Consider the following 27,101-nt stretch of genomic DNA (forward strand, 5'->3'; position numbering starts at 1 on the left):
TGTCCTCACCTAGGTCCTGCAAAACATGGGAAAACAACGGGGTGAGCACTAAAATAATGCTCAGTAAGTAAATCCTCTACTCATACTAGCCCCGTAACTCTCTTTCTCTAATTCTTTCCTTACAACTCCCCGTTCAATAACTCTTTGGGTACGTCTTTCTTTTCCTCTTTCTCTTTCTCTTAGAAACTCTTTTCTCATAACTCTTTCATAAATCACGACCCCATCTCACCGGGGGCACGGCCGGGACTCACTCCCGCTCTACGTGACCTCTATTCACTCTAGCCGATCGGACTCGGTTATGCATGGATTCGGAACCCTTGGCCATGTGAGTCTATAATCTCTCTCTCTCGGGTACTCGGGTATAGCCCTCATCCGCATGCACTCTCACGGGCTACACCACTTCTCTATCTGATACTCATGCCGCGCTCTCAATGCGGCGTACATGCGGGAATACTCTACCCATTACTCACGGGTTCCCCATCGCACAACCTACTCTATTCTCTTTCTCTTAACTCTTAAAGAACTTATACTCACATTCTATACTAAATCTCAAGCTACTTCTCAAGTGTATAAACAAAGGTGTAGAGCTAGCTCATGCTCCCTAATGCACTAATGAAATGCCAACTACAAGATTTCCTCAAAACAGTCATTCTGCACCAGTCACACTAAAACGGCCATAACTTATGCTATACACCTCGGATTACTACGGTTCTGGTCTCGTTTCAAAGCTTAGAAACAGGGCTACAACTTCTCTGTTTTGGTCTCAGCCCAGTTCGAACCGTAAGATACTCAAAAATTACTCAGAAAGTTACGGCAGTGACAGGGCAGATTTCACTTAGGCATTTCCTCAAACATCTCATGTGCATATAAACACCCTACGAAAATTACTACTAAACTTCATTTTTCTAGCCATCCAAATTGGGGAAAAACTCCCTCAATTACTCATAATCCCTGTCAAGAAAAGCACTCCCAAAAAGGATTACACAACATCTCTCAAACTTCATCTCAAACTCCATTCTCAATACACATATCAACAACACTTCTCATATTTAATCAATCCCAACTACTAAGACTAAGCACACATCTCATCTCAATTTTCAGTAGGTATACCATGTACATACATAATTAAAATAAGTCTCTACTCAAAGCTTAGTCATAACTCAACTTGGTTGGATTTACTTACCTTGTGCAAAGATGGGTTCCTTAGCACTTTTCCTTCCCTTTGTGGACTTGTCTCTTCTCTACAACTCAAAACAACCACAAGGACAGCAACAACACAATAAGACCTCACTATAAATACAAGAAAACTCACATCTAAAGCATGAATTCTTACCTTAGAAAGCTTTAGATGAAATCTCTACTCAAAACCCCTCTTAAATCCCTTAGAACTCTTGGAAAATTGGGTGGAGAAATTGAGAGAATATGGGCAATGGAAGAGGCGGTGGAATGAAGATGAATAAGGGCTTTCTCTACACTTTACTCTTTTTAGTTCATATTATAAGCTTCATTTCCCATTTTGCCCTTGTCCTTTCTTGGAAATTCCATCTATATCCTTTGATTCTTTACAACTACACCCCCATACAAACACAATCTCTACTAAATTTCCTTTCATTTTACTCCCCACTTTTCCTACTAATTAGGGGTAGAATGGTCATTGTGTCCCAAAAGAAGAATTCTCTAGAAAACTCAAGAATCTTTGTTTTAGGCTCTTCGTCGCGGCGAAGCATTTTTCGTCGCCTCGGCGAAATAGGGCAGAACCTACCCGTAGTGCAACTTCTCCTCCTCGCCGCGGCGACGCTTCTTCTTCGCCCCGGCGAAGTTTGGATTTCCAACTTCACCAAAACTCAACCCATTTCAAGGCAACAATTCAACCAACTCAACATACAACCTCAATTTAAGTTAAGACAATAAACTTTTAACTAATACAACAAATCTTAAATACGTACCTCAAGTGGGATATTACATTCACTAAGCCCTGATAGGTTGCCTCAGCGTTCTTCAAGCCAAACGACATAACCCTGTAATAATAAATCCCATAGTCAATAATAACGGAGTTATGGTCTTCATCAAGCTGATACATCGGAATTTGGTTATATCCCGAGTATGCATCCATGAAGCTGAGTAGTGCGTTTCTAGCCATTGCATCTATTAATTGGTCAATCCAGGGCAACATAAATCTGTCTTTGGGATAAACTTTATTTAAATCTATGAAGTCGATGCAAGTCCATGACTTGCCATTCGACTTCTTAACGATGATTGGGTTGACGAGCCAATCTGGATACTCATTTCTCTGATGAAGTTGATGTTCAAGAGTTTGTCAACTTCATCTTTGAGCGCTTTAGAACGCTTTGCCTCCATAGACCTTCTCTTCTGTCTTATTGGTCAAGCTATCAGGTCGATGTTCAATCTATGGCACATTACCTCAGGGTTGATCTTTACCATATCCGCATGCACCAATGTGAACACGTCGAGGTTTTTCTTAAGAAACTCCACCAGATTATCAGCCATTTCTTTGCTCAGGCTGCTACCAACCTTCAGTATGCGAGTTGGATCTTCCTCGCTGATGCATATTTCTTGCAGCTCTTCTATTGGCCCTGCCGCGGGCTCTTCTCTATGGATGCGAGGATCTATGGTATCCTCGAGAGGTTTGGGTTGTGGCTCAGATTTTGTAATGACCATTGTCCTTAGGAGCAGCCATTTTAGTGTAGCATTTATGGCCTAGTTGTAACATTCCTGAGATTCTTTTCTGCAGCTTCTGATCGTTGTTACTCCCCCAGGAGTTGAACCTCATAGCTTGGCAACGCACTAAAGTGACTACCCCCAGAGTCACCAAGGATGACATTATATATGGTCAGGCAGTCTACCACTAAGAATTCAGCCATCACCGTTCTGATTTTGGGTTCTACCCCCAGAGTCACGGGAAGGTCGATTGTTCCTTTGGGGACCAAGCTTTCCTCGATGAATCCATAGAGCGGCGAAGGACACGCCTTCAAGTCTCTCTCCGTAAACCTCATTTCTCGGAAAGCTCCCAAGAAGATGATGTTCACTGCACTCCTATTATCAACCATCACCCTCAATACTCTAGCATTACCGATCCTAGCTACGATTACAATTGCATTATGATTATGGCGAAGGGATTCTTCACATTGCTCGACCGTGAATCCTACCACTTCGCTCTCTTGTTTGAGCTGCTTTAGCGGCTTTTATTCACAGTTCATTATTCGGGGGACTGAGTCTATTCTGGCTTCTCGAGCATATTGCTAGTGAGCGCACCTTGAGCTCCCCGCTATGTTGAGCCCCCCGTAGATCATGCTCACTAGAACATCATTGTTGGCGTTGGCCGGGGCTTGTTGGACCTGGTTATTTTGCTCGCCAGTATTTTCTCGAGCTGGTGCCTCCTTAACAAATTCCTTTTGGTGGCCCCTTCGTATCAAGTCTTCGATGACATCCTTTAAGGCTCGACATTCGTTGGTATTGTGCTCGATGTCCTGGTAGTATCAGCAATATTTTTGCCGATCTCTTCTGCCCGGAGCCCCCCTCATTCTTTCCAGAGCAGGCAGTCTCTTCGCCTCACAGGAGACTTTGTATATGTGGGCTATCTCTTGCGTGACGTGGGTATACTCTGCGTATCACTAGAAAAGATGTTTGTTCCCGCGGTTATCTGTTCTCTGTCTTTTTTGGGACCTGTTCCGATCCCCATCATTGCTTTCTTGGCTCCTCCGCTTGTCTAATGGGCGATCTTGTCACCTGTCCGAGGCTCTTCAAGGCTAGCTTCAGCCAGGGCTGCTAGCGAGCTTTCTACTCTCTGGTGCTTTACAGCCATCTGGTAAAACTTGGTCAGGCTTACGTGATCTTCACTTTGGAGCTCTTTCCACAGCTCCGTTTGCGTCCTGATGCCTGCAATTAGCAAAGTCCAGATTGACTCTTTAAGGGCATCCGCGACCTTTGCTTGCTCGTTCTGGAACCTTATTAAATATGAGGTCAGTGTTTTGTCTCTTTCTTGACGAATGTTGCTCAAGTAACTGAGCAGCATTGCAAACTGTCTCCTCGTTTGGAATTGCTGCAAGTACAGCGAGGAGAATTGTTGTCAAGAACTGATGGAGTTCACCTTGAGTCTTTTGTACCACCTTTTGACATCCCTACCAGTGTGACCACGAAGTAGCGACACTTCACCAAGTCACAGACCTGGTGCAGCTCCATCAGGTCATTGAAAGTGTCGAGGTGGTCTCTAAGATCTCCTTTCCCATCGAACTTACTTTCTGGTGCCCTGAATCCTTGTGGAAGCAAGGTTTGGAGAACCTCTTCTGTGAAGAGGGAGCTTACTATTTCTTCCGTCGTATTGTTCTGGCGAGCTCTTAGGTCATCGAGCATCTTCTGCACACGATCTAAGTCTTCATTGTGATTGCCCTGGCTGGCTCTATTCAGTCTTACCTTGAGCAAATGAGTTCGTAAATCTGTTGCTTGTGACCCCTTCCATTACGCGCATTGATGCGCGAAGTTGAGTCATGATGGCTTGGTTGATATGTGTTATCATGTTCGTCAATGCGTTGCTTGCGACATCGGTTATAACCAGAATGTCGGTCATTGCCAGATTGACGCACATGACTTGTTTCGCAAGCTTGCGAGGATCGAGCTTGTCTTGAGCGTAGGTTAAGACTGGCACGCTGACGCTGGGAATATAGTCGAGTAGGTCAAGCGTCTCGTGGGTGACCATTACCTTCGCTTTCACCTATTGGTTGTTTCCCTGGTCGCGTCCTGGGGTTAGTTTGCTTGCGGAACTCACGCTCGTGAGCGGAGTGAACTTTGTGACGTCAAGGGTATTAGTCGCCTCTTGGTGTCGATGAGCCGGATTGGTCACCAGCTAAGTTTTGACCTGTCGGGGTGATATCAGTGAAGCGTGGCTGGTCAAGGTTTTGTGCGATTGGTTGCTGATTTCTCAGCTCAGCCATATTCTGTTGCACCGCCTCGCCTATGCAACTATTGTTATGATCATTTCTACCAGTTGGCCATTTTCAAGGTTTGGCATTCTTGCCCCCTGGTTATTTGCGCCCTATTAAGTTGGAGGCACTAGTGGTCAACGCCCAGCGACATTCTGTTGCACTTCTTGATGGATGGTGTCCACATTGTCATGGTTTCTGGTGGTGGTTTTCGATCTTGTACGCACCATTGCAGGCCTGGACTGATTAAATCGCTGTGGTTGTTTGCTAGAATTTATGAGATGTTGGCAAAGGCCCCTTCTTTTAATGTCAAAATGTTGATACATAAATTTGCATCAACTAGAATGATTCGATCGACCTTGACGAGATCGTGAGTAAACAATAATGGTTGTAAAGTAAATGACAAACATATTTTTAAAGTGGTTCGGCGAGATGAACTCCTGAGCCTACATCCAGTGTTTGTTGTATTTGTTGTGAGAGCTTACAATGACAATCCTAGAAATGTTTTCTAACCATTTTCTCATCGTTGGTGGGGGTTTATATACAGAGTTTGTAAAAAGGAAAGAGCAAAAATATAGGGATTACAATTAAGTTCTAACTGCAATTATGATATTCTCGCGATTGGGCTTTATGATTGCGCAAAGATTGCTGTCATTTTAATCCTTCCCAAGATATCCGGGATCTGAGGTTATCTGCGAATTGGTTGAACACTTGCAAGGATTGGTCATGACTAGCTTGTGCTAAGTCGAGCTACAACTCCACGAGCTTATGCTGGTTCGGGCAATCGGTAGAGTCAAACTTGTTCTGGATTGAGCTATTACCCTGCAATTCTCCGAGCTTGATGGAAAAATCACACACAACAATGTCTTTAAACCCAATTTAATACCAAAAACAACCTTCTAAGCTTAATTAGGTTTATCTTTCTCAATTTCAAACTTAATTAGGTTTTTGTTTTATACTAGTTTTCCTAAATTGCACTTAAATATATTTTTTTTCTTTGGGTAAACGACTTTTTCCCACCCAAGGTTTGCCTTCATAATACTTTCCCACCCAAAAGGTTTCAAAATACTACTTTTCCACCCAAAAGTTTATATTCCTTTAATGCCCAAAATATATTTTACTTTCTTAGCTGACATTTGGCGAGTTACCAAGGTAAGAGGGGTTTTGTAGAGTGGAGGCCGATGGATCAAATGGTGGTGACCGATTGAATATTCGCCACCAAATCAGCTGGAAATCAGCTAAGAACAAGAAACCATAGTTTTGCAGTGGGCGACAATCAACGAGAAATTAAGTGCCAGAGTGAGAGGGTTTTTGTAGAAAGGAGACTGAAGGTTCAAATAGTAGTGGCAGAGAGAATTTTCACCACCCAAATCGACTTTGGGTAGTATTTTGAAACTTTTAGGGTAGGAAAGTGTCATCAAGACAAACCTTGTGTGGGAAAAATTTATTTACTCTTTTTCTTTTAATTTCCTAATTTCAACGTATTTTCTCTTCTTCATATTCAAATTCATTTTGTTATGTTTTCTATAGTTTTAGTATTATATTTTATCAAACAAACAAATGTTTAAAAAAAAACATAAAGGTTTCAATAATTATGAATATTTATGATTAGGTCATGAAAACATAGGGTTAATGTTTATGTAAGATTCCATGTTAAAAATTAAAAACAAAATTATAACATAGAGTATGAGTGTATTTAGAAATTATAATATTATTTCTAGTAATTTAAATTAAGGTTAAATTTGTCAAAACAAAAAATTAAACTAAAAGTAGGGTTAAAGATCAATTAGTGAGGGTTAAAAATCAGGATAATACTACACTTACAACTCAATCTCACAAGCTCTCTCTCAAAACCCCTAGGTGGTAGCCCCTAGATTTTTGCTGATGAATTTCCCAAAATTCAAAATTCATCAGCAAAAACGGGGAGCTGCTACCTAAGAGTTGTGAGAGAGAGTTTGTAAGATTGAGTTTTGAGTTAATCTTTATTGTAAAAATCACTTTCCTATTATTGGGATTGAGTAAAGGATTTTTTCCCACCCCAGGTTTTCCTTAATGACATTCTCCCACCCAAAAAGTTTCAAAACACGACTTTTCCACCCAAGTCTATATTTTGTTAATACCCAAAATACAGTTCACTTTCTTAGCCGCCGTTTGGCGAGTTACCAGGACTGAGGGTAAAAAGGGTTTTGTAGAGTAGAGGCTGATGGATCGAATGGTGGTGATTGATTGAATATTCACCGTCAGAATCAGTCGGAAATCAACTAAGAATAGGAAACCCTAGATTTACGATGGCCGACAATCGACAGGAAATCAGGCGCCAAAGTGAAAGGATTTTTGGAGAGAAGAGATCAGAGGCTCAAATGGTGGTGACAGAAAGAATTTTTAGCATCAGAATCGACTTTAAGTAGTAACAGAACATTAGTGTTGGGTGGAAAAGTGGTATTTTGAAACTTTTTAGGTGGAAAAGTGTCATTGAGGCAAACCTAGGGTGGGAAAAAGTCGTTTACTCAACTGGGATTTCCTCTAAGTAAAGGCCTTTTCTATTGGGATTTATAGGCCTATGTAATGTCAATTGTTCCAATTCTCCTTAAAAGTTGCTCTTTTATTTTTATATATCAAGCCCTGCTGGATAATTCCAAAGTTTCAGAACGAAAGGTTAATATTACAATGGCGTTCTTAAAGACGGAGAACAGGCCCTCAGTTAATCAGAAGGGAGTTGTGGAAGACGATTCTTGTAGAGTCTCCTGTTCAGTTAAAACAGATTCAACTTGCCTCTTCAATAAATGGACATAGCTTGGACAACGATTTTAAGCACACACTAAAAAGATAGAAACAATTACAATCACAGAGTTGAAATAAAATATATATGTATGACATTATATCAGTTACAACAAGCCATTTTGGATGACAACACTAATAATTTCTTACTTCTAAAACACTCTACGTGTACATTAGATTATCTAAAGCCTCATCTTACTTACTATATAATAAGACTAATTATTCTAGAGCAATTGAAACCTACCTGTGATCCCTGTTTTAAGTATATTTATATCTCCCTTTGCTTTGTAAAAACACCATTAACAGCTACTTCTTGATAACAAATCCAGCAATAATGTCCGTAGTCACCACTTTCAGTTGGACAAATTTTTCTGATATGCCAGAAGCTGAGAAAAGCATATAGATTAAAGGAATGGTTTAGTATTCAAGTATGAAACAATGACTAAAATGGAATACTACTACCACTACTACATCTGCGTGCTTTGTTGTGCATACGTTGAAGATTTGAATTCTATGCATAAATCAATAAATTGGGAAGAGAGCTCACCAGTTGGCCTTGGCTGAAATTTTGTGTTTTAAGCCCTGCCAAAGTTTCTTGCTCATCTAAAGCTTGCAGCTTATCTTTGCCCAGATCTATCACACTAGGGTTAGAAGTTGGAGAATTTGCAGAGGTTGGAGGGTTGAGTTTGGTATGCAACTCTTTTACCAAGTATATTTCAATTTCATTTGCTTGCAGTGCAGTATGGAGAGCAACATACTGTCAACAGGCAATTAAACATCAATTTCAGTGGTAAAGCCAAAATGATTTCAAATTTGAGACAAAGTGCTGTAAAATTGAAAATAACGCTTAGGATGGAAGGAGTACAACCTGACGTAAGTGCCTCACAGACAATGTAGGCCTGCAGCAGAGGTATGGCTGTTGCAAACTTGGGATTCTTTGTTCGTCAAAGGAAACAAGCATAAGGTGGATATCCAACTGAAATAAAAGAGAGTGGTCATTGACAAATCATGTTGGTAAAGAATAAATGAGAATCAGTGAGAAACCATGATAAACTGATAATCTCATGAACAGCAATCATAAAGAAGCTGTGAACAGTATGCACGTTGATGACAAACTTAGTTTTGGATTCATTATGGTCAATAGCTTGCATCAATTTAAAGCAACAAATAAGCAAAGATTGCTAATCATATTAATCGCACTCTCACCAAGAACAAGTCAACCTTACCTGGTCATCTTTTTCCTCCAAGTTCCGGAGATAATCAACTATTTTAGAGAGGCGGTTGTTCCGGGCATTCTTACCGTTTCCACCACTCACACTGCCATGCCGTGTGTGAGACCGCATGCCACCTTTGCCCCAGGCAAGCCTTTCAGAAGGGCCAATGAGTCCAGCAGATGCACCCATGGATTCTCTATTGACTTCAGAGTCATTTTCATCACCACCTCCGTCAGCACTACCAGCAGCTGAAGATTGAGAAAACCGAGCTCCAACCCATCTCTTGGCTCTCTTTGGTCTAACTTCTGTTGAGCGTTCATCAGCAGAAGATGAATTATTGCCTGCATCTCCATTTGCATCTTCATTATCATCAGATCCATGAAGTTCAGTTGTTCGATAGTTTCTCCTCCTCCCCAGAGGAGTATCTCGATAACGACCATTTGATCTCCTCACAAATGCAGCTGCTGTGGCTTTAGCAGTCCGTTTGCGGCCAAGAGCTTCTGTTTGCCGCTGGAAAGTTTGTGCAATGGAAGCTTGGATCTATTTGAAGAAACTAAAAATTTAATGGCTTCAAGCAATATAATTGCACTATGAATACCTAACATAATACCTAACCAGATGGCTGAAATATGGTGCAAGATACTTGTGTTTTACACATGGATAACCTAAGGGTTTACATACAAAAATGAAGGCATGCATAGTTCAAATTGAGATTTTATAATTCTGAAAGTTTAAATATCGATCAGTGGATTCAATGCACAGGGCAAATAATCACTTAAGCATTTCAACTGTTTTCCTTTCTATAGAGAAATGATTGCTATTCCTTGATGATGCATGAAGAACCCAAGGCAAAGAAAAGTGGGCATATAATCACAACAGACAAATAAAACACATATCACTTTTGAGCTTACACAAGCATTCAAAGGAACAAAATGAGAAAAATACCTCTGCCTATAAGCATAAGCCCATAACCAAACTAGCAATATCTCACCTGTTTGTTGCGAGTTGTCTCCTCTTCTTGGAAAGCCAATTCCTAAAGGAGGTATTCAAAATGAAACCTTGAGTTTCAACTAAATAAGGATCAAATTCATATTTTGAAATGCAATAAATAAATGAAATTATACCTCCTCCTCATACTTGTCAATATCTGGATACAAGGCTGCAATTAAGGCATCATAGTTTAGATCGTCTCTCAAAGAGCGACGACTAGCACAGTGCGTGCGGCAGGAAGGACATTCATTGTTCCTACAGTAAATTTCTATTAACATTTTCAATGAAAGAAAGTTCTAAGGCTTACAAGTCACATTTGAACTTGACTAAGTAAGATCACCTCAAAACAAAACTGGCAGGGATATGTAAACTCAATGTTTCAAAAAATGAATAAGGAGAAGGTAAATACTTTAACCATACCCCATTCTCATAGCTTTGTCAATGCATTCCCTGCAGAAACGATGCAGGCATTCCATAACTGTCCGTGTTTTGCGAATGATCCCTAGACACAGAAATTGGGAAATCAATAAGTTTCTAGAATTCACACATACTCATCAATGCTAAGAAGCAAAAGATGCCATGTGACTTATACAAATTAGCTGAAGAACTTAAAGCTCTTAGTCTGCACCCCCATCACAATAACGAATCAGTATCCTTTTAGATAGTTAATGAACTATTCAATTAGATCCATTATTTAACTGGTTACATCGGAGCTGTAATAATAATTAGATGCCAAATTTTGGTTTTTAAGTCATGTTGCACTTAATTTATTTGCAAAACATAAAACGGGCTCAAATAAATAATCTGTTAAAGAAACATGAGTAAGTGCAAGAAAAAAATGTTCAAGTTTGAAATAGCTAAACTGTCTTGTACCCAAATAAAGATTGACAAGAGGAGAATTTTAAATTGGGAAAGAAAAGTGCTTATCATGGATATGAAGAGCAACGAGATGACAGAGTTTACCTAGAAAAGTACTTATAACTGTTGAACATGACATAACTAATAATGGTTAGAGAGAAGGGACGTAAAAGAAGTAGAATGAGGTAAACATGAGAGAAAAACATTGAAGCTGGATATTTTCGGTATGCTTGTGCAGAAAGTTCTGATTAAATTACCACTTCAACCAAAAATTATGCTATGAGCCAATTAACTAAATGCCCAATATTATATTTAAGTCGAACAGACCCATCATGTGTAACATGAATCCAATTTTAAAGTCACAATGGATTCAAAGACTGTCGAGCAAAGAAAACAAAACCAAGAGACATGAATGAGTGAATTGAAACATATGCGGGATCAAACTTGAGAATTTGAGCTCTATTATTATGTTAAGTAACCATTTGACTTAACAACTTGAGCTATTAGGTAAGAGTCTAACATATATATGTTTCATATCTTTATTCTAACAGTTCTAACAGCACCCTCTTATATAATTGTTCAAAAGTGTTTGAATACTTAAAATAAAGATGGACAAAAAGAGAGAGATAATAAATTGATTCCTAAGTTGTGGAGATACCAACTTGGAACCTTGCTTAACATATTCGCACATAATTGGTTATGAGCTAAGTGAAAAGCTATATACATAGAATAATTCAGAGATTGCGGACAATCCACGACTTTGTATCAGTTACAATATATGGCAAATGCTATAAATCCACATGAAGACTATGTAAAGTTTTGTAGATAGAATGTAATCTGCTAATCAGTGGGTTATATAACATTCAATAAGCATTTTACTTGGACAAGCAAACTACACACTCTTGCAAAGACCAACTCTGATCAGTATCTAAGTAAGACCAATTCAAACTTTGTTCTATAAGAAACCTTGAGCGAAAATATATGGGAAATTTTCCTGTTTCCATTAATCATCTCCTCTTCTTGATGGGAAATAATACAAACTCCAAGTTATAAAAAACAAATGTAGAGCTACAAGCCAGAAAGCTGAAGTTGCAAGTTAAATTTAAGATTTTCATTAAAAAGGCAATACCACCGGTGACCAGCCAGAGATCTCCAGTGTATCTGACAGTTGAAGCTTATGCCTCTTGAAAACTTCTAAATGATTGAAACTAGTAAACTCATTTGGTTTCTTAAGAGTCACCAAATACAAAAGATCCATGTCTTATGTCTCAGATTAAGGGCTGAGCCACAATAAAAACACATTTATGTAACTTGTATGCAATAGAAAGCTTGAAACATAACAATATATCATTGCGGGAAGGTTAATCTCAATGATTCAATACTATGATAGAAGTTCTTATTCATACTTACCAAACTAATACTTGTGTCCAGAACTATTGAATAACTTTCCTTGATAGAATATTACAAGTCCTAAAAGAACCCAAACCTAAATATAAAGCCTAGGAGGACACCCAAGGATCAAAGTTTATATAGAATATACAGCAGAATCAAATAGTGGCAATATATAATTTATTAGTACGTAGAAAGTAAACATAGTTAACAAAGCATCATAGAATCTTACCCAGACATATAGGACATTGCACTTCCTTGCGTATATCAGACAACTTTACTAGGACAAACCTGTGAACAAACACCAATGCAGGCCTTTTAGCATATCAGAGACTGACAATTAAAATATAGGTTCACCAATGTAACTATCTCTTAGTAGGTGCATGAATTAGACAAGATTCTATGAGTCAAGTGATTGAATAAAAACACATGCTTTGCAGAAAAAAAGGATATTCTAAACCTTCAGATCAGGAACATCATAAAACTTATACACAAGCAAATATAAATGAGCAATCAAGTGGCCAAAAAATTAAAAATAAACAGAAATGTAATCATCATATGGCGATATTATGAAAAATTGTTTCAACAACAAACTTGGTTTCTGCTAATTCCTCTAAGTGTGTCTAATCACATTTAAACGTGAAAGTAGCCGCTCTTGGACTGATAAAAACCTTTCAATGAAAACACAACAAAAGGCATCAAGAAAAAATAACAAATCGACAATAAATACATAGGTCATGTTGCACTTTCTAGCACATTTCCCTTGAAAACATGGAAATACAAGTTAATAACAGAGTTTTCACTACAAATTTGACAGCAGTGTGGTCCTTATAATCAATCTAACCAGAATAGTCATTTGAATATCCAGTATTTGGAGCCTCCAGCAAAGACAGTATAAGAAGGCATGATCCACTCCTTTACAAAAATGGAATTTTCAAAAAGCTAATTTGACCCATCTTCATAAGCATTAGGCTTCTTAACAAAAAGAAACAAGTGGCTTAAAATGACCAGGTGAGACATCAGTAGCACACATCAAAGATACCAAAAGAAACCCAAAGTCTGACTTTCTGAAAGATCAAGCCCATTCTGTTTCAAGTAACATGACAGAGAACCATTATCTACCACAAAATCTGCATCATCATCTAGAGAAGTAGTTGATGGAAATATTTAATAAATTGATCATATATTCACATCCTCCTCAACCGATCAACACCATCATTCAGCATTAAGAGTGACACTACCATAGATTAAATGGTTTACAGAGAACAATTTATACTTGTTAATACACCCTATCAGTGCTTCGATTTGGACTTCCAACTTTCCAGTTTTGAAGAGATATGATTCTCACATACATGAAGTGTGAATAGAAAAAGGTACTGGAGTCTGGAAGGCAACTAAAACTGTACAAAAACCACCTTAATTAAAACATAAAAAATATCAATTGCTACCATCGAGCATTTCATGCAAAGAGGCAAAGTAAGAATATGTATTAATCTTTTGGTTGATCTTGCTACTTAGTGATCGACATACTCACACAATGCATCAAAATGAAACTGTATTACCACTAAAGTCAACTGGGGCTTTCGAGAAAACCAAAACTCACCACAGTAACGTCCCAGTAGATCTTGAGACACACAAGCCAACACTGTGGCCCATGAATCATTACAATACATAGCAATATCACCGCGACATCTCAATTGACTAAAACAACAACAGAATTAACTTCCACCCAGTAAAATGCATTACCAAACCAAGCTTAAATTGATGTACAAGGAGTTACCCACAGCTCAAACGCAACCCAGCCGTTACATTACCACAACACTTCTAATCAACCACCCCATGCAAAATTTAACCGCTAAGTCGAAGCTACATAACCAATCACAAATCAAACTTTGACGCATACTGTCACGTTCTACACAAAAACCAAACTATGCCCGCTTTCAACGAGTAGAAGCTAGCACAAAATAGAGCCACAAATTATAGCCCACGAAACCCATATCGAAGTTCCTTAAACGTAGTCGCAAATGTAAGAAACAGAAAACACAGAACATGCAGATCGCGCAATCGAGCTCAGAAAACGAGTAAAAGTAACGAAACAAACATATGAAGAAACAAACTCACTCGTCTTTTTCCTCGTTACCAGACGAACGGCTTCGATCAGATTCTGATAACAAGAAAAACAAAAGTAAAAACGAGGATCAAAACCCAAAGCAAAATGCACACAGAAAACTTACAATTACGCAGAGTCATGGTTTCATTATTTCCTTAATAATAATAACAATAATATAGTCACACAAAACGTACCGTTGCCATCCACATCAGCATCAGCAGCAGCGGCAGCAGCTGCTCCTGCAGCACTAGTTTCGGCATAGTGGTGGTGGTGGTGGTTGTTGGCGTGTTGGCGTTGCGGGGAATCATGAGCGTCGTCGGGTGGGGGAATGGAGGAGTTGTCGTAAGAACGCTTCTGAGCTGGCATTGTGAGTAAGAGTTGTGGTGGGTGTTGGGGGTGTATTTGAAAATTTTAAAAAGTGAGAATCTGTGTATGTACAAAGTGAAGAAAAGGATCGTTGCTGTTGGTGGTGGTGGTGATTTGTGTAGGAGAGAAGGTGGTGAGAAAGAAGAATATGGCTTGACCTGTGTAGAGAAAGAGAGAGAGAAAGAGGCGGATGGGCTGAGGTTAAGGCTCGTGCTTTCTCTTACCGAATTTCTATTTGTAAACTGCTTTTTTTATGTGTACATTTATACAGTGTTATACTGGTCTTTGTAAGGGAGTTGGGATTGGTTGTGGTTGGTCAACACGTGGCCCAATCAGACTGTTTTGATTTTTTTAACACAATAAGGGTTGAAAATTTTAAATTACTCTTTTCTGTATATGTAAATTTAACACATTTTCACGTTCCCTACACCAAAAACAATATATTAATATTTACTTAAATATAAAATTTATTTATTTAATTAAAATCATATTATTTAAGAGTTTTTGTTACAATGTTATCATCATTAATTAATAGTTGAAAAAGTAACATCTTGTTTTCTTTGAGTTACACAACTCCTTGTAATGTGAGGTTTTTAACGCGGTAAAAAATATACCAAACTTTATATTTAAAAGACTATTGAGTGTATTATTCAAGAAATTTTGAATTTGAGATACTCTTCGGTTGTTAATAGAAGTGTCACTAAAACTCTCATCCGGTCAGTAATTCTAGGTTCCTGAGAGATTAGTTAACCAATGCGTAGATGGCCGAATAGTTCACTTATGATTTTTGGTTGTATTACTCAAGAGTTATTGAGTTCAAATCTTTTCCCTATTGCTAATAGGGGTGGTCATTGAAGTTCTTATCTAATTGATAATTCCAAAGTCCTGTAAAATTAGTTGAAATATGTATAATCTGATCCGGATATCCTTGATTATTAATAAATAAATAAATAACTAAGCTGAGTGAAGTGACGATGTGTATTAACGCCATCTTAAGACATGGAAGATGATTAACTAATTTGTGCTTAAAAGGGAATTGAAGTGATTCTTAATTGATGATTCGAAAGAGTGCAAAGGTACGTAGATTATAGTTATGAATTGGGATTTTATAGCTCAAATAATATTTGATTTAGATGTCTTTTTATGCTTAAATGCTTAGTGAAATGGGTTTAATTACACACTGCACACACAATTAATTATTTATTCATACCAAATCAAACACTTATTTTGTAATTTAATCAATTATCTTTTAATGATCATTATTGTAATAAGATCTTCTTCACAGTTAATAATTCATAAATATAATTATAATATTACAAGTGTATAGATAAAATAATATATAATGAAAAGAATTAACAAAAAGGAAAAAGAAAAAAATAGAGCAAATTAAATTGTTTACTGGTATTAAAGCACGTGAAAGAAAGGTTGAAGAGTGAATGGATTTGGTACATGCATATTATTAATAATGGATGTGCTCCGTCTGATTGGTCCAGGCTTGAGATGAGAAGCAATTATATAATTCAAAGCCCAAGATCCATCGCTAAAAGACAACCAGAGGAATCTATAATCCCAATTATATCTCTATCTGGTTTTATATATTTATTATTTTTATCTTAATTACTAATTTCATTGACAGATTTTTTCCTTTACTAAAAAAACATACGTCAGGTATTCATGTATTACTTATCTGCTCAAGGACACCAAATCTTATTGAATTAATAAATAATAAAAAAAGTTTTTTACTTTTTACTTTTTACTTTTAGATGGGTCGGTCAATTTGAATGGGTCATCAGCCCCCACTCGTCTCTTCATAGGTTAGTGTATGTATATATCTAGTGTACTCTAAAAAGAAAGTACTAAAATATTGAATATGAAATAGGAAACTATAGATTATGGGAACATTTTAATGCTCAATAATGTTATGCTTACTCACGAACTTACTAACCATCTTACTAACTTTTGTAAAGAGTAAACGACATGTTCCCACCCAAGGTTAAGTGAAATCACAGGTCGGTACCCCTGATTTCATAAATTCCAGATTCCCACCCTTAAACAGACGTTGTTAGTGACAGCATAGAGACAAATGGTTCTTTTACCAAATTACCCTTGGACCTTCTCCTTCTTCATCTCCCCTTCTGTTCTTCAGAACCCATTCCAAACCCACCACAGCCGACCCTTATTTTTTCCCAACACCAGCTAGCCAAACCACCACCACAGTCGACCCTTCTTCTTTCCCAACACCAGCCGGCCAAACCACCACCACTACAGCCGGCCATTCTTTTTTCCCAACACCAGCCAGCCAAACCACCACCATATTCGGCCCTTCTTCTTTCCCAATACATTCACCACAACACACAACAGTCAAAATAAAACATCAAACAAAATACAAAACTAAAAACTAAATCAAAAATCAGTTCCACGACCCAATCAAACTCCCATTTCAACTAATTTCACAAAACCCAAAGTTGAGTGGCGGCGATGAACGACGAGCAATCATGGTCAGGAAGGTTGGGGATTTTGAAGGAGAGATGCTTGTGAGTGCAAGGGTGGTGTCGTTTGGGGTTGAGGCCGCCAAAATCAACCAGAATCCGACTGGAGACAATCACACAGTGCATAGAAAAACCTAGTTGTGGTCGGCATTTTCCAAGTTGGAATGGTGGTTTCAGTTGAGAAAAGGCTGGAGTTTTGTTGTGGGAGGTTTAAAGAGGCACATGGTGGTGGTTTTGGATGAAAAAAAAGCTGGAAAAGTGGCAAAAAGGATGACGGCTGGACTGATTTCAGAATACGCCCAAGGTGTGCTTTGCACGATCTGCAGGGTGGGGGATCAAGGGGTTTTGGTGGGGTGGGGTTGGGAGATTGGATGGTGGTGGCAGGGCGTCAAGACGCCATTAGAATCAGGCGGGTGGCCAGAAATGTAGCCATTTTGAGATGGAGTTTTGAGATGTGAAGGGAAAAAGAAGAAGATGGGAGGAGGTAGAGATGAAGAAGAAATGGGAAGGGAAGAGAGAAGAAGGAGGAGAAAAAGACCATTTTAGCCTTTAACGGTTAAAATAAAGGAAACAATGTCCATTTAAGGGTGAGAATCTGGAATTTATGAAACCAGGGGTACCAACCTAGGATTTCACTAAACCTTGGGTTGGAACATGTCGTTTACTCCTTTGTAAATATAAAGCATAATACATGTACCATAAACATAGTATGAGTATCATATGTAATTTTAACAAAGGTGGGTAAAGTGGTTAGTAAGTTCGTGAGTAAGCATAGCATTACTCTTTAATGTCACACTTACTACTTTAATCTCAAAGTCTTAACAGTAATTAAATCTTTACAACTTAACTACCTTTGGGTGGTGGAATGATTTTATAGGGACTCTTGAATGTACTACTTAAGAGGTTTTGAGTTTGAATTTATCTTTAAAAGTTTAGCTTTAAGACCTCATGAAATTAATTGAAATGCGCTTAAACTGGTCGGATAATAAGAAAAAATAAAAATAAAAACTTTGCAACTTTTTGGAAGTTCTTTGGTGATTGGTGCCTCTAAATCTAATTAATGATAATAATTGTTTGAAAATACCATTATCAAACTGTCCATCATTTTGTTTGCCTCTTTTTCCTCATCCCACCAACATTAATCAATTATCAATAATTAGTACAAATATGTCGAAATCTTACATTAATTCATCTTCTAAATCAATTAAATAAAGTCTTTCATATAATACTCTCATTATTATAATTACAGACTTTATAATAATACAATCTACAAATTATAAAGAAAATAAATTAATAAAAATTCAAAGAAAAACTTGAACATCATATTATTTTATTTATTTATTTATTTCGGTAATCAGAGTATTCAACTAGCTTGTATATACCTCAACTAATTTATATGGTCCATTAAACATTTTACAAATCTAAAAGATCAGGTAAATCATAATATGATAAATGACCTTAAGGTTTGAACCCAGAAAATCAATGAAATGAGCAAACTTTCTTAACCGTCATACCAATCCCTTTAGTTTAAGATTATATTATTTTTTTGGATAATCGAAGTGTCCGGATCAACTTGCATACACCTCAATTGATCTTGAATCTATATTTTGGGATTTATTGAACATCCTACCAATCCAAAAAATTAAGTAAATTATAATAGGTAATTAAAAAAACTGAAAGAAGAGATCTCTTGATCATCGGACCAACCTTTTCGGATTGCATTATTATTAGCTAATAAAAATACATATATGAAATTTTTCCGGAAGGGTCCACCTCCCAGTCCACGCACGTCCCAGACGACGAGCTTCACGACGTCGTTCCTCTTATCTACTTCGTTAGGCGTGCAACCATGAACTATCTCTTTCTTCCCCTGTAACTTAAAGACAATCTTATTTCAATCCAAAATACTTACTCCCAAGACTTCACTGCAACATACAACCTCCAAATCTCCGCTAAATCCGCATGGGTTTTTCAGAAACGGCCGGCTTTTCGCGGAACTTCGGTGTCTTAGTCAGAGTTCAAGGCCCTGTAAGTCCATTAAACGTATGTTTATTTATTTATATTTTTAACTAGTCCCTGAATAATTAAATTCTTTTTCTTTTTTTCCATTAAATTTTAGGACCCCAAAGGTCTAAAGATGCGAAGACACGCTTTCCATCAATACAAGTCAGTTGATTTAATTTGATTTGATTTTTTATTTAATTTCATTTTTTTGTTTGAGTTGACTGTTTATTGGTGTGTTAATGTGTTTTAGTTCCGGCAAAACGACACTTTCAGCTTCTGGGATGTTACTGCCCAATAACATCTACGATGCTGACGTGCGTGAACGAAATTGGGGAGTCAATGGATTGGTTGTGACTGTTGCTTCTGTTGTTGAGCCGTTTTTGTCTATGCAACACAGGGAGAAGAATGTTTTTGAGGTGCAAACTCTGTCGTTTTGGTTCTAGATCACGTTTGCTTGCCAATATTTGTTGGTTTTAGAATAATTGTCGGTGCTTATTGTTTATTGCAGGGCCGTCCAGAGTTGATTTCGGGTGCTCAGGTTGATGTTATGGTGGAGGTATAAGATGATATATAGTTGTTTTTTCAGTTGAAATTGGGAATTTTTGTTATAGTAGATTTATAGAATTGGATATGATGTGTTAGTTTTTTAATCTGTAGGGCACATTGAGGTCGGAGACAGGACACGAGTGTCTGGATAAAGGAGTCCCTGGATGGGTTAGTGCGCAAGTTATAAAGTTGGTGAGTGTTCAAATTATCTACATTTTGTTTGTTGAGTTGAATGTTCAAGAGCCTTATAAATTGGTAGTAAATTGTTTGTTGATTTAATATCAGGTTGATTTAAATTTCTCATGTTTCTTTGGCAATAAGTGTAGTTTCAAAACATTATGAGATTAATGGATATGATTATCAAAGTTACGTTAGGTGCATATTCATCACTATAATTGGGGTTTTGGAGTCAATGGAAGCAGTCATCAGGTGGATGATTATTTCAAAGTTTCAAGCTCTGACATTTGTGATATTATACTAATGAATTGTACCATTCGCCATGGGTGATGCTTCCAATATTTGTATTGAACCCATGTTGATTATGACTTTCTGATTTGAGGCTTCAGTTTCTATGTGGAATATATTAAGCCATATGAACAACTGTATATACATGAAATATGAGCAGTCATATGTTGCAATAAGTTATTATGTACTTCAAATTCAACTACAATATCACATTAAATGTTTGTAATTATCTGTGGCACTGGAGATGATAATTAATGATGTGGTGAGCATTTTATGTTGTTCCTTAAATTTATTGTTCTTGACAATATATAATTGCATGTAATATGCTTTTGATGCTGGGATCAATGCAATGTGAAGGTTCACATCCCTGTATCTGCCCTTGCTCTTCAATCACTTATTGAAGCTTCTTCAGGCTCACCAGAGCATGGATGGGAGATTGGTTGGTCCCTGGCCTCATATGATAATGGTTCTCAGCCCTTGATGGATGTTATTCGGACTCAGGTCAGTAGTGCATGAGGTTTTTCAATTTCTTTTGCATGTGTTTATCTTAGATTAGTTTTTGGAACTTTTTCCTTGAATATGAGTTTTGTATTGGTATTTCAGATTAAAATTTATCTGACCTAGAATAAGTTCTACAAGATTATATACATATAATGATTTAAAGGCATCTACCAGTAGCTATCTAACTTGGTTGGCATGATGTAGAGATGTATCCTGTCCAATAGGAATATATTTTTCTGGATTTTAAACAGTTGATTGATGCTTTATTAAGTAGAAAGGTAAAGAAGTGCTTGTCTCTATATGTCTGCCATTTTGTTGTGTTGCTTGTATCAGAAACCAAAATTTGTATGTATGAGAATGTATGTTTGGTGATCTGCACGTTATCTATGGATTTCAGATATTATTTTTCTATATTTCTGTTTGAAGCCTTAGATTGAAGCTAAAAACATTGAGTTGTTGAGTGGTAAATTGTCCGACATTCTGTGTTTTTGATAAGAACCCACTCCAACAACTCAAACAATTGGGTTGGGCCTGGGGTCTTTCATGGGCTTTGGTAGAACTCTCCTTAGAAAACTGGCTTGCTAAGGGAGGGTGCCCAAGCCCTTTATAACTTACATGCCCACCCTTTTCCCTTCCAATGTGGGATCCTAATAGTTTTTTTTTCTTCAAGTTATTACTGCATATTCCCTTACTTAGGGGCCGGTGTCTTTATGAAATGATTTGGTTTGAACAAATGATTGAATGTTACTTTCCAAATCTAATGTCATTTGGAACATTTTCTTTGAATCACTGTTGTCTTTTGAGAACATTACCCTTAAAAAAACAAGGACTATTGGTTCCTGTTTTAATTTAACTTTTTCATTTGATTTTGTTTATTCTAATAGCATGAAATGGTGATTTTAACTAATCTTTTCAGGTTGAGCATGACAGCAAACTGTTAGACGAGAGTCGTAGGCATCTGCCACTTGAGGAATCAAATAATCGAAGTCTTTTGGACAAGTCAACTACAAGAATTGCTATCCTTGGAGTTTCCTCATATTTGAAGGTAATTTTGCTGTTAGTTCTTTCCTTTCTTAGCAATATGATTCGGTGAAAACTCGTTATAACAAATCCAATCCCACAACANAACAGTTTTTTTTTCTTCAAGTTATTACTGCATATTCCTTACTTAGGGGCCTGCGTCTTTATGAAATGATTTGGTTTGAACAAATGATTGAATGTTACTTTCCAAATCTAATGTCATTTGGAACATTTTCTTTGAATCACTGTTGTCTTTTGAGAACATTACCCTTAAAAAAAAAAAGGAATATTGGTTCCTGTTTTAATTTAACTTTTTCATTTGATTTTGTTTATTCTAATAGCATGAAATGGTGATTTTAACTAATCTTTTCAGGTTGAGCATGACAGCAAACCATTAGACGAGAGTCGTAGGCATCTGCCACTTGAGGAATCAAATAATCGAAGTCTTTTGGACAAGTCAACTACAAGAATTGCTATCCTTGGAGTTTCCTCATATTTGAAGGTAATTTTGCTGTTAGTTCTTTCCTTTCTTAGCAATATGATTCGGTGAAAACTCGTTATAACAAATCCAATCCCACAACAGACACACACACACACACACAGAGACATACTTGAGGTATATATTAATGTCGAAAGTCACACACACACACACACACAGAGACATACTTGAGGTATATATTAATATCGCAAGTTACACACACACACACACACATACTTGAGGTATATATTAATATCGAAAGTCATACACACACATATATACTTGATGTGTATATTAATATCAAAAGTCACACACACGCACATACATACTTGAGGTATTTATTAATATCAAAAGTCACACACACACACACACACACACACACACACACACACACACACATAGACATACTTGAGCTATATATTAATATCGAAAGTCACACACACACACACACACACACACACACACACACAGAGACATACTTGAGGTATATATTAATATCAAAAGTTGTTATGAATTAGGATCTACCAAACTTAGCCTTATTGCCCTCAAGTAAAAGGGGGGATTCTCTTCTAGCAGTGGGCTCTCCTTTTGGTGTCCTCTCACCTATGCATTTCTTTAATAGGTATGGTTTCTTCACTATAAGTTTCTTTATTTTGGCTTGGTTCTTAAAAATGTCACCTAGTGGAACACCTTTCGATTGTTAGATCTCTCTCTATATACGTCAGAAAATCCTTTGATTTCCACTATTTAATTCTTAGCTGTTTGAACCAGCATATCTATGGGATCTGTTGCCAACTGCTATCCTCCTGGATCATCCACGCAATCATTGCTGATGGCAGACATTCGGTGTCTTCCTGGTATGAGCATTTCTCTGTTATGTTTTTGTGGTCATTTGTTGCCATTCAGATTTTGATTTTATCTTTCACTAAATCTATCAGGAATGGAAGGTGGTCCAATATTTGGTGAACATGCACAGTTGGTTGGTATCTTGATCAGACCATTGAGGCAAAAGAACAGCGGTGCTGAAATTCAGGTAATCTGCCAAGATCCATCTCATTTATTGTTAAATTATCTCATGGTTATTGTATCATACAGAACTGTAGTCTTGGGTAACAGCTGGTGATTCCGTGGGAAGCCATTGCAACTGCTTGCAGTGACTTGCTGCTGAAGGAGCCCCAAAATGCAGAAAAAGAGTTCCATATTAACAAGGGAAACTTAAATGCTGTAGGGAACTCGTTATTATATAGCAGCCATGACTCCAATGGGTCATACTCTTTTAAGTATGAACATCGTGATTCTTGTTGCCTATCTCCACTACCAATTCAGAAGGCATTGGTGTCTGTTTGTCTTATTACAACTGATGATGGTGTTTGGGCATCTGGTGTTCTGCTTAATGATCAAGGCCTGATACTCACAAATGCTCACTTGTTAGAACCATGGAGGTTTGGGAAAACAACTGTAAGTGGTGGTAAAAATGGAAATCAATCGAGGGCATTTCTCTTTGCATCTGAAGAGCCTGCAGCAAGGGCACCAAAGTTTGTGGATTCTTCTGTTGATGGAAGTAGACCATATAAGTTGAGTTCGTTTTACAAAGGCCATAGAAACATACGTGTCCGTCTGAACCATATGGAGCCTTGGATTTGGTGTGATGCTACAGTAGTATATGTTTGCAAGGGACCCTTGGATGTTGCCCTATTGCAGCTTAAATATGTTACACATCAGCTTTGCCCTATAGTTACAGATTTTGCACACCCATCTGTAGGATCAACTGCATATGTCATTGGACATGGACTATTTGGACCCAGATGTGGTAAGGCCTAACTTTGTCATTTGTCTGTGAAAGTCCTGTTGACTATGACACTTTTATAAGCACTGTCTGCTTTCTTGTGTGTGTGATCAATTAAGATTGGCAAGTGTAGGTTATTACATGTATAGCATGCCATCCTTAAGCCTAGAAAATTCTTAACGATGAATACATGATGTGGTTCATGCGATTCTCATCTTGTTTGGTCTAAAGACTATACTGTTCTGTAAGTTTTGCATCTTCAACAATTAAGATACATTGCCAATCCAAATTTAGGAATTTTCTGAACGAGTGACTCTAACCACCTTATTCACACTTGTGTACATACTGTTTAATATGTGACATTTCCTAATGCAATGCAGTAAAAGGACTCATTCTATGCGGTTGATATATTTCCTTATCATGCTTTATATTTGTAATTTTTTACAGAGTAAAAAAATCAAAGTATTTGGTAGATCCTGAATATTTTCTTTAAATTGGTTTCATTTGTTTCTGCTTTGAATTTTGCAGGCCTTTCCGCTTCTGTTTGTTGTGGGGTGGTAGCAAAAGTTGTCAAAGTTAAGTCATCCCCTTATTGTCAATCTATTCTTCAAGGGGATTCAGGGTGTCCAGTAATGCTTGAAACGACTGCTGCTGTTCATCCAGGTGGTAGTGGTGGTGCAGTTGTCAATTTGGATGGTCATATGATCGGACTTGTTACAAGGTACCGTGAATTAGATTGTACAAAGTGAATTTGTGTAGGTTGCCAAGTTTTTTTTTTCACTCAGTTAACATTATGGTTGTCATCACTTTCAGACCATCATATCAACTCCCCCCCATTTAATCACTGATGTGAAGTTTTAATAGAGAGATGCCAGACTATGTTTTAACAGCTTTTTCACAATCCTCAATCTGAAATCCATGCTGTTTGTCCAGCGATTTGACATGGAGTTTTTGACAAACTGTAATAGCATTCATGCAATATCTCATATTTATATTAATCAAAAAATTTCTCCTTTATTATGAACTTTGACAAATAAATTTTAAAATGATTTATTTTGTCGGTTAACTTTCAGTGCTTGTATATTGAACTTATCTAACGAGATGTATTCTTGATACAGTAATGCAAGGCATAGTGGAGGGACAGTTATACCACATCTGAACTTCAGCATTCCATGTGCAGTTTTGGCTCCTATCTTTGAGTTTTCAAGAGGTTAGGAAGCTAAGTAGTGCTTTCATACTTTGTTGAGAGTGAAATTTTCACGGTTGAATTTATCGTTTTATTAAGTAGTTAGTGGGGTGTCAGTAACCAAGAAGAGAACTTACACAGTTATATTAAGCTTTGATCTCAACTTTCTGATGTTTTCTGCTTAAAATTTTTCTGTGCCACTGAGCAACAAAACGAGAATTTTGAGATAATATTTAATAAAAGTCTATATGTATTCTCACTTTATATAGTTGATATGGCGTTGCAGATATACAACTCATTTCAAATTGATATGTAAAACAAGATGAATCATATGCATTCCATGTGTTTGTACTGAAATTTATGATTTTATGGCTGAAGGTGGGGAGATGTTTGTGAGTCTTATGAGTCTTCTTTTTCTTATACAGATATGCAGGATCTTTCACTTCTAAAAAAACTTGACCAACCAAATGAACACCTTGCTTCAGTGTGGGCACTGATGCCACCATTATCTCCAAAGCCAGGTCCTACGTTACCTCATCTGCCGCAGTCACTATTGGAAGCAAACAAAGACGGGAAAGGTTCCCGTTTTGCTAAATTCATTGCTGAAAGTCAAGAGGTTCTAAAAGGGTCGTCTCAAATCAGCAAGCCAGAAAAAAATTCCGGTGAGATTTTTCGTAGTAAGTTATGACAACCTGGCATCACTCTTGTACCCAATAAGAAGGAATATGATCAGTATGATCAGAATCTGATATCATAGTCCAATGTAATGGTGAGTTTCACTCTGCCTGATCTCAGCGCATGGACTGATAGAAGAATTAAAAGGAATGGTTGGAATTTCAATTTCTTTCGGGCAATGGAAATTTGTGGCTTTATCATGGTTGAGATAAATGTAACAGGGAGGTTGTGTACTGAACAATAGTGTATTGTTGTGCACTTGTACTTATGTACCACTGTGAGCGATATATGTATAATAGGGCATTAGATGGGTACGAAATTCTTTCATTCTTGTTCCATAAATGTTTCCAGTTACAATAAATTGTATAGTTAAGAATATATTTCCATTTAACTCCTGTTGTCGAGTATCAAGGGAAATCATATACTATTGGTTTGTTAAGTTGAAGGTCATTGTGTTTGGTAACAATTTGTTAGCATTTTTGTGGGCTTGCGAATCCCAATATATTTGGATTCTTGGATGGTGAAATGGGAAGGAGATTATTCAGATTTTTATTCTTTAAGAGAGGTGAAGGAAGCATAAATTTTATTATGCAATTATAATCTTTTTTTTCAATGTTTTAAAACCCAACTCGTGGTGAAACCCGACAAAGTGGTTGGGTCTCAGGTTGACTAGTTTAACCGGTTTGATTGGCGGGTCAAACCGGTGTCCAAAGGTTTAAAATCTAACAAAAATATCTCTGAAAATTATATGTAAGTCTTTATATGTTTGAAATCTTGCAAAAACACTCCAAACACCACCATCAGCGTCTGCAAATAGGGTATGTTTTTAGCGACGACAACACTCCCCATCACCAAAAAAACACTCCTCTCAGTCTCATGACCAAAACCCATCTCACCCCTCCCCCGTTCACCTCCCCAATCAATGGCGACAACAAGATTTTTCCACTAACATTATTTTGCAATTTTCGGTCGATTCACTCACCGAAAATTGATGTAGTTGCCACCATTGCACTCACCGACAGTTTTTCTTCAAAAGCCCTAACATTCCAGCCTTTAATAGTTTACGGATTGATATCCTAATTTCTAAGATTTTGAATGAATAGGAAAATTTGTAACTCGACCCGGTGAAGGCTTTGGGTCTCGATTCAACCAGTTCAATCGGCTGGATCAGGCCGGGTTTTAAAACAATGTTTTTTTTTGGGTAGCCGGGAGTGTTTGAGTCAACTTGCGTGTATTTTAAATAATTCCTCAAGGTCTTGAAATTAACGATCGGGTAATTCTCCAATAGCCATCCTCCCTATTAGCAATC

The 27,101-nt window shown here is 37.4% G+C and overlaps 2 protein-coding genes across 2 annotated transcripts; one reads left to right on the forward strand and one right to left on the reverse strand.

Moving 5' to 3' along the window:
* Positions 1-7,814: 7,814 nt before the first annotated feature.
* LOC116137421 (putative E3 ubiquitin-protein ligase RING1a) lies at positions 7,815-12,463 on the reverse strand. The gene is made up of 8 exons (XM_031423108.1): positions 12,399-12,463; positions 10,340-10,421; positions 10,054-10,174; positions 9,921-9,962; positions 8,942-9,469; positions 8,584-8,691; positions 8,263-8,472; positions 7,815-8,101 (listed from the first exon to the last, which is right to left on the reverse strand). The coding sequence occupies exons 2-8, from the start codon at positions 10,393-10,395 to the stop codon at positions 8,069-8,071; spliced, it is 1,098 nt and encodes a 365-aa protein (XP_031278968.1). The 5' UTR covers positions 10,396-10,421; positions 12,399-12,463; the 3' UTR covers positions 7,815-8,068.
* Positions 12,464-18,874: 6,411 nt separating this feature from the next.
* Positions 18,875-26,168, forward strand: LOC116137416 (glyoxysomal processing protease, glyoxysomal). Its single transcript, XM_031423099.1, has 14 exons — positions 18,875-19,159; positions 19,251-19,297; positions 19,386-19,551; positions 19,644-19,691; positions 19,793-19,873; positions 20,504-20,647; positions 22,041-22,169; positions 22,664-22,767; positions 22,917-23,002; positions 23,084-23,178; positions 23,262-23,955; positions 24,460-24,652; positions 25,050-25,141; positions 25,543-26,168. The coding sequence occupies exons 1-14, from the start codon at positions 19,094-19,096 to the stop codon at positions 25,803-25,805; spliced, it is 2,208 nt and encodes a 735-aa protein (XP_031278959.1). The 5' UTR covers positions 18,875-19,093; the 3' UTR covers positions 25,806-26,168.
* The last annotated feature ends 933 nt before the right edge of the window (positions 26,169-27,101 follow it).

Source organism: Pistacia vera, unplaced genomic scaffold (genome assembly GCF_008641045.1).
Source record: "Pistacia vera cultivar Batoury unplaced genomic scaffold, PisVer_v2 Contig324, whole genome shotgun sequence".
Classification (NCBI taxonomy): Eukaryota; Viridiplantae; Streptophyta; class Magnoliopsida; order Sapindales; family Anacardiaceae; genus Pistacia; species Pistacia vera.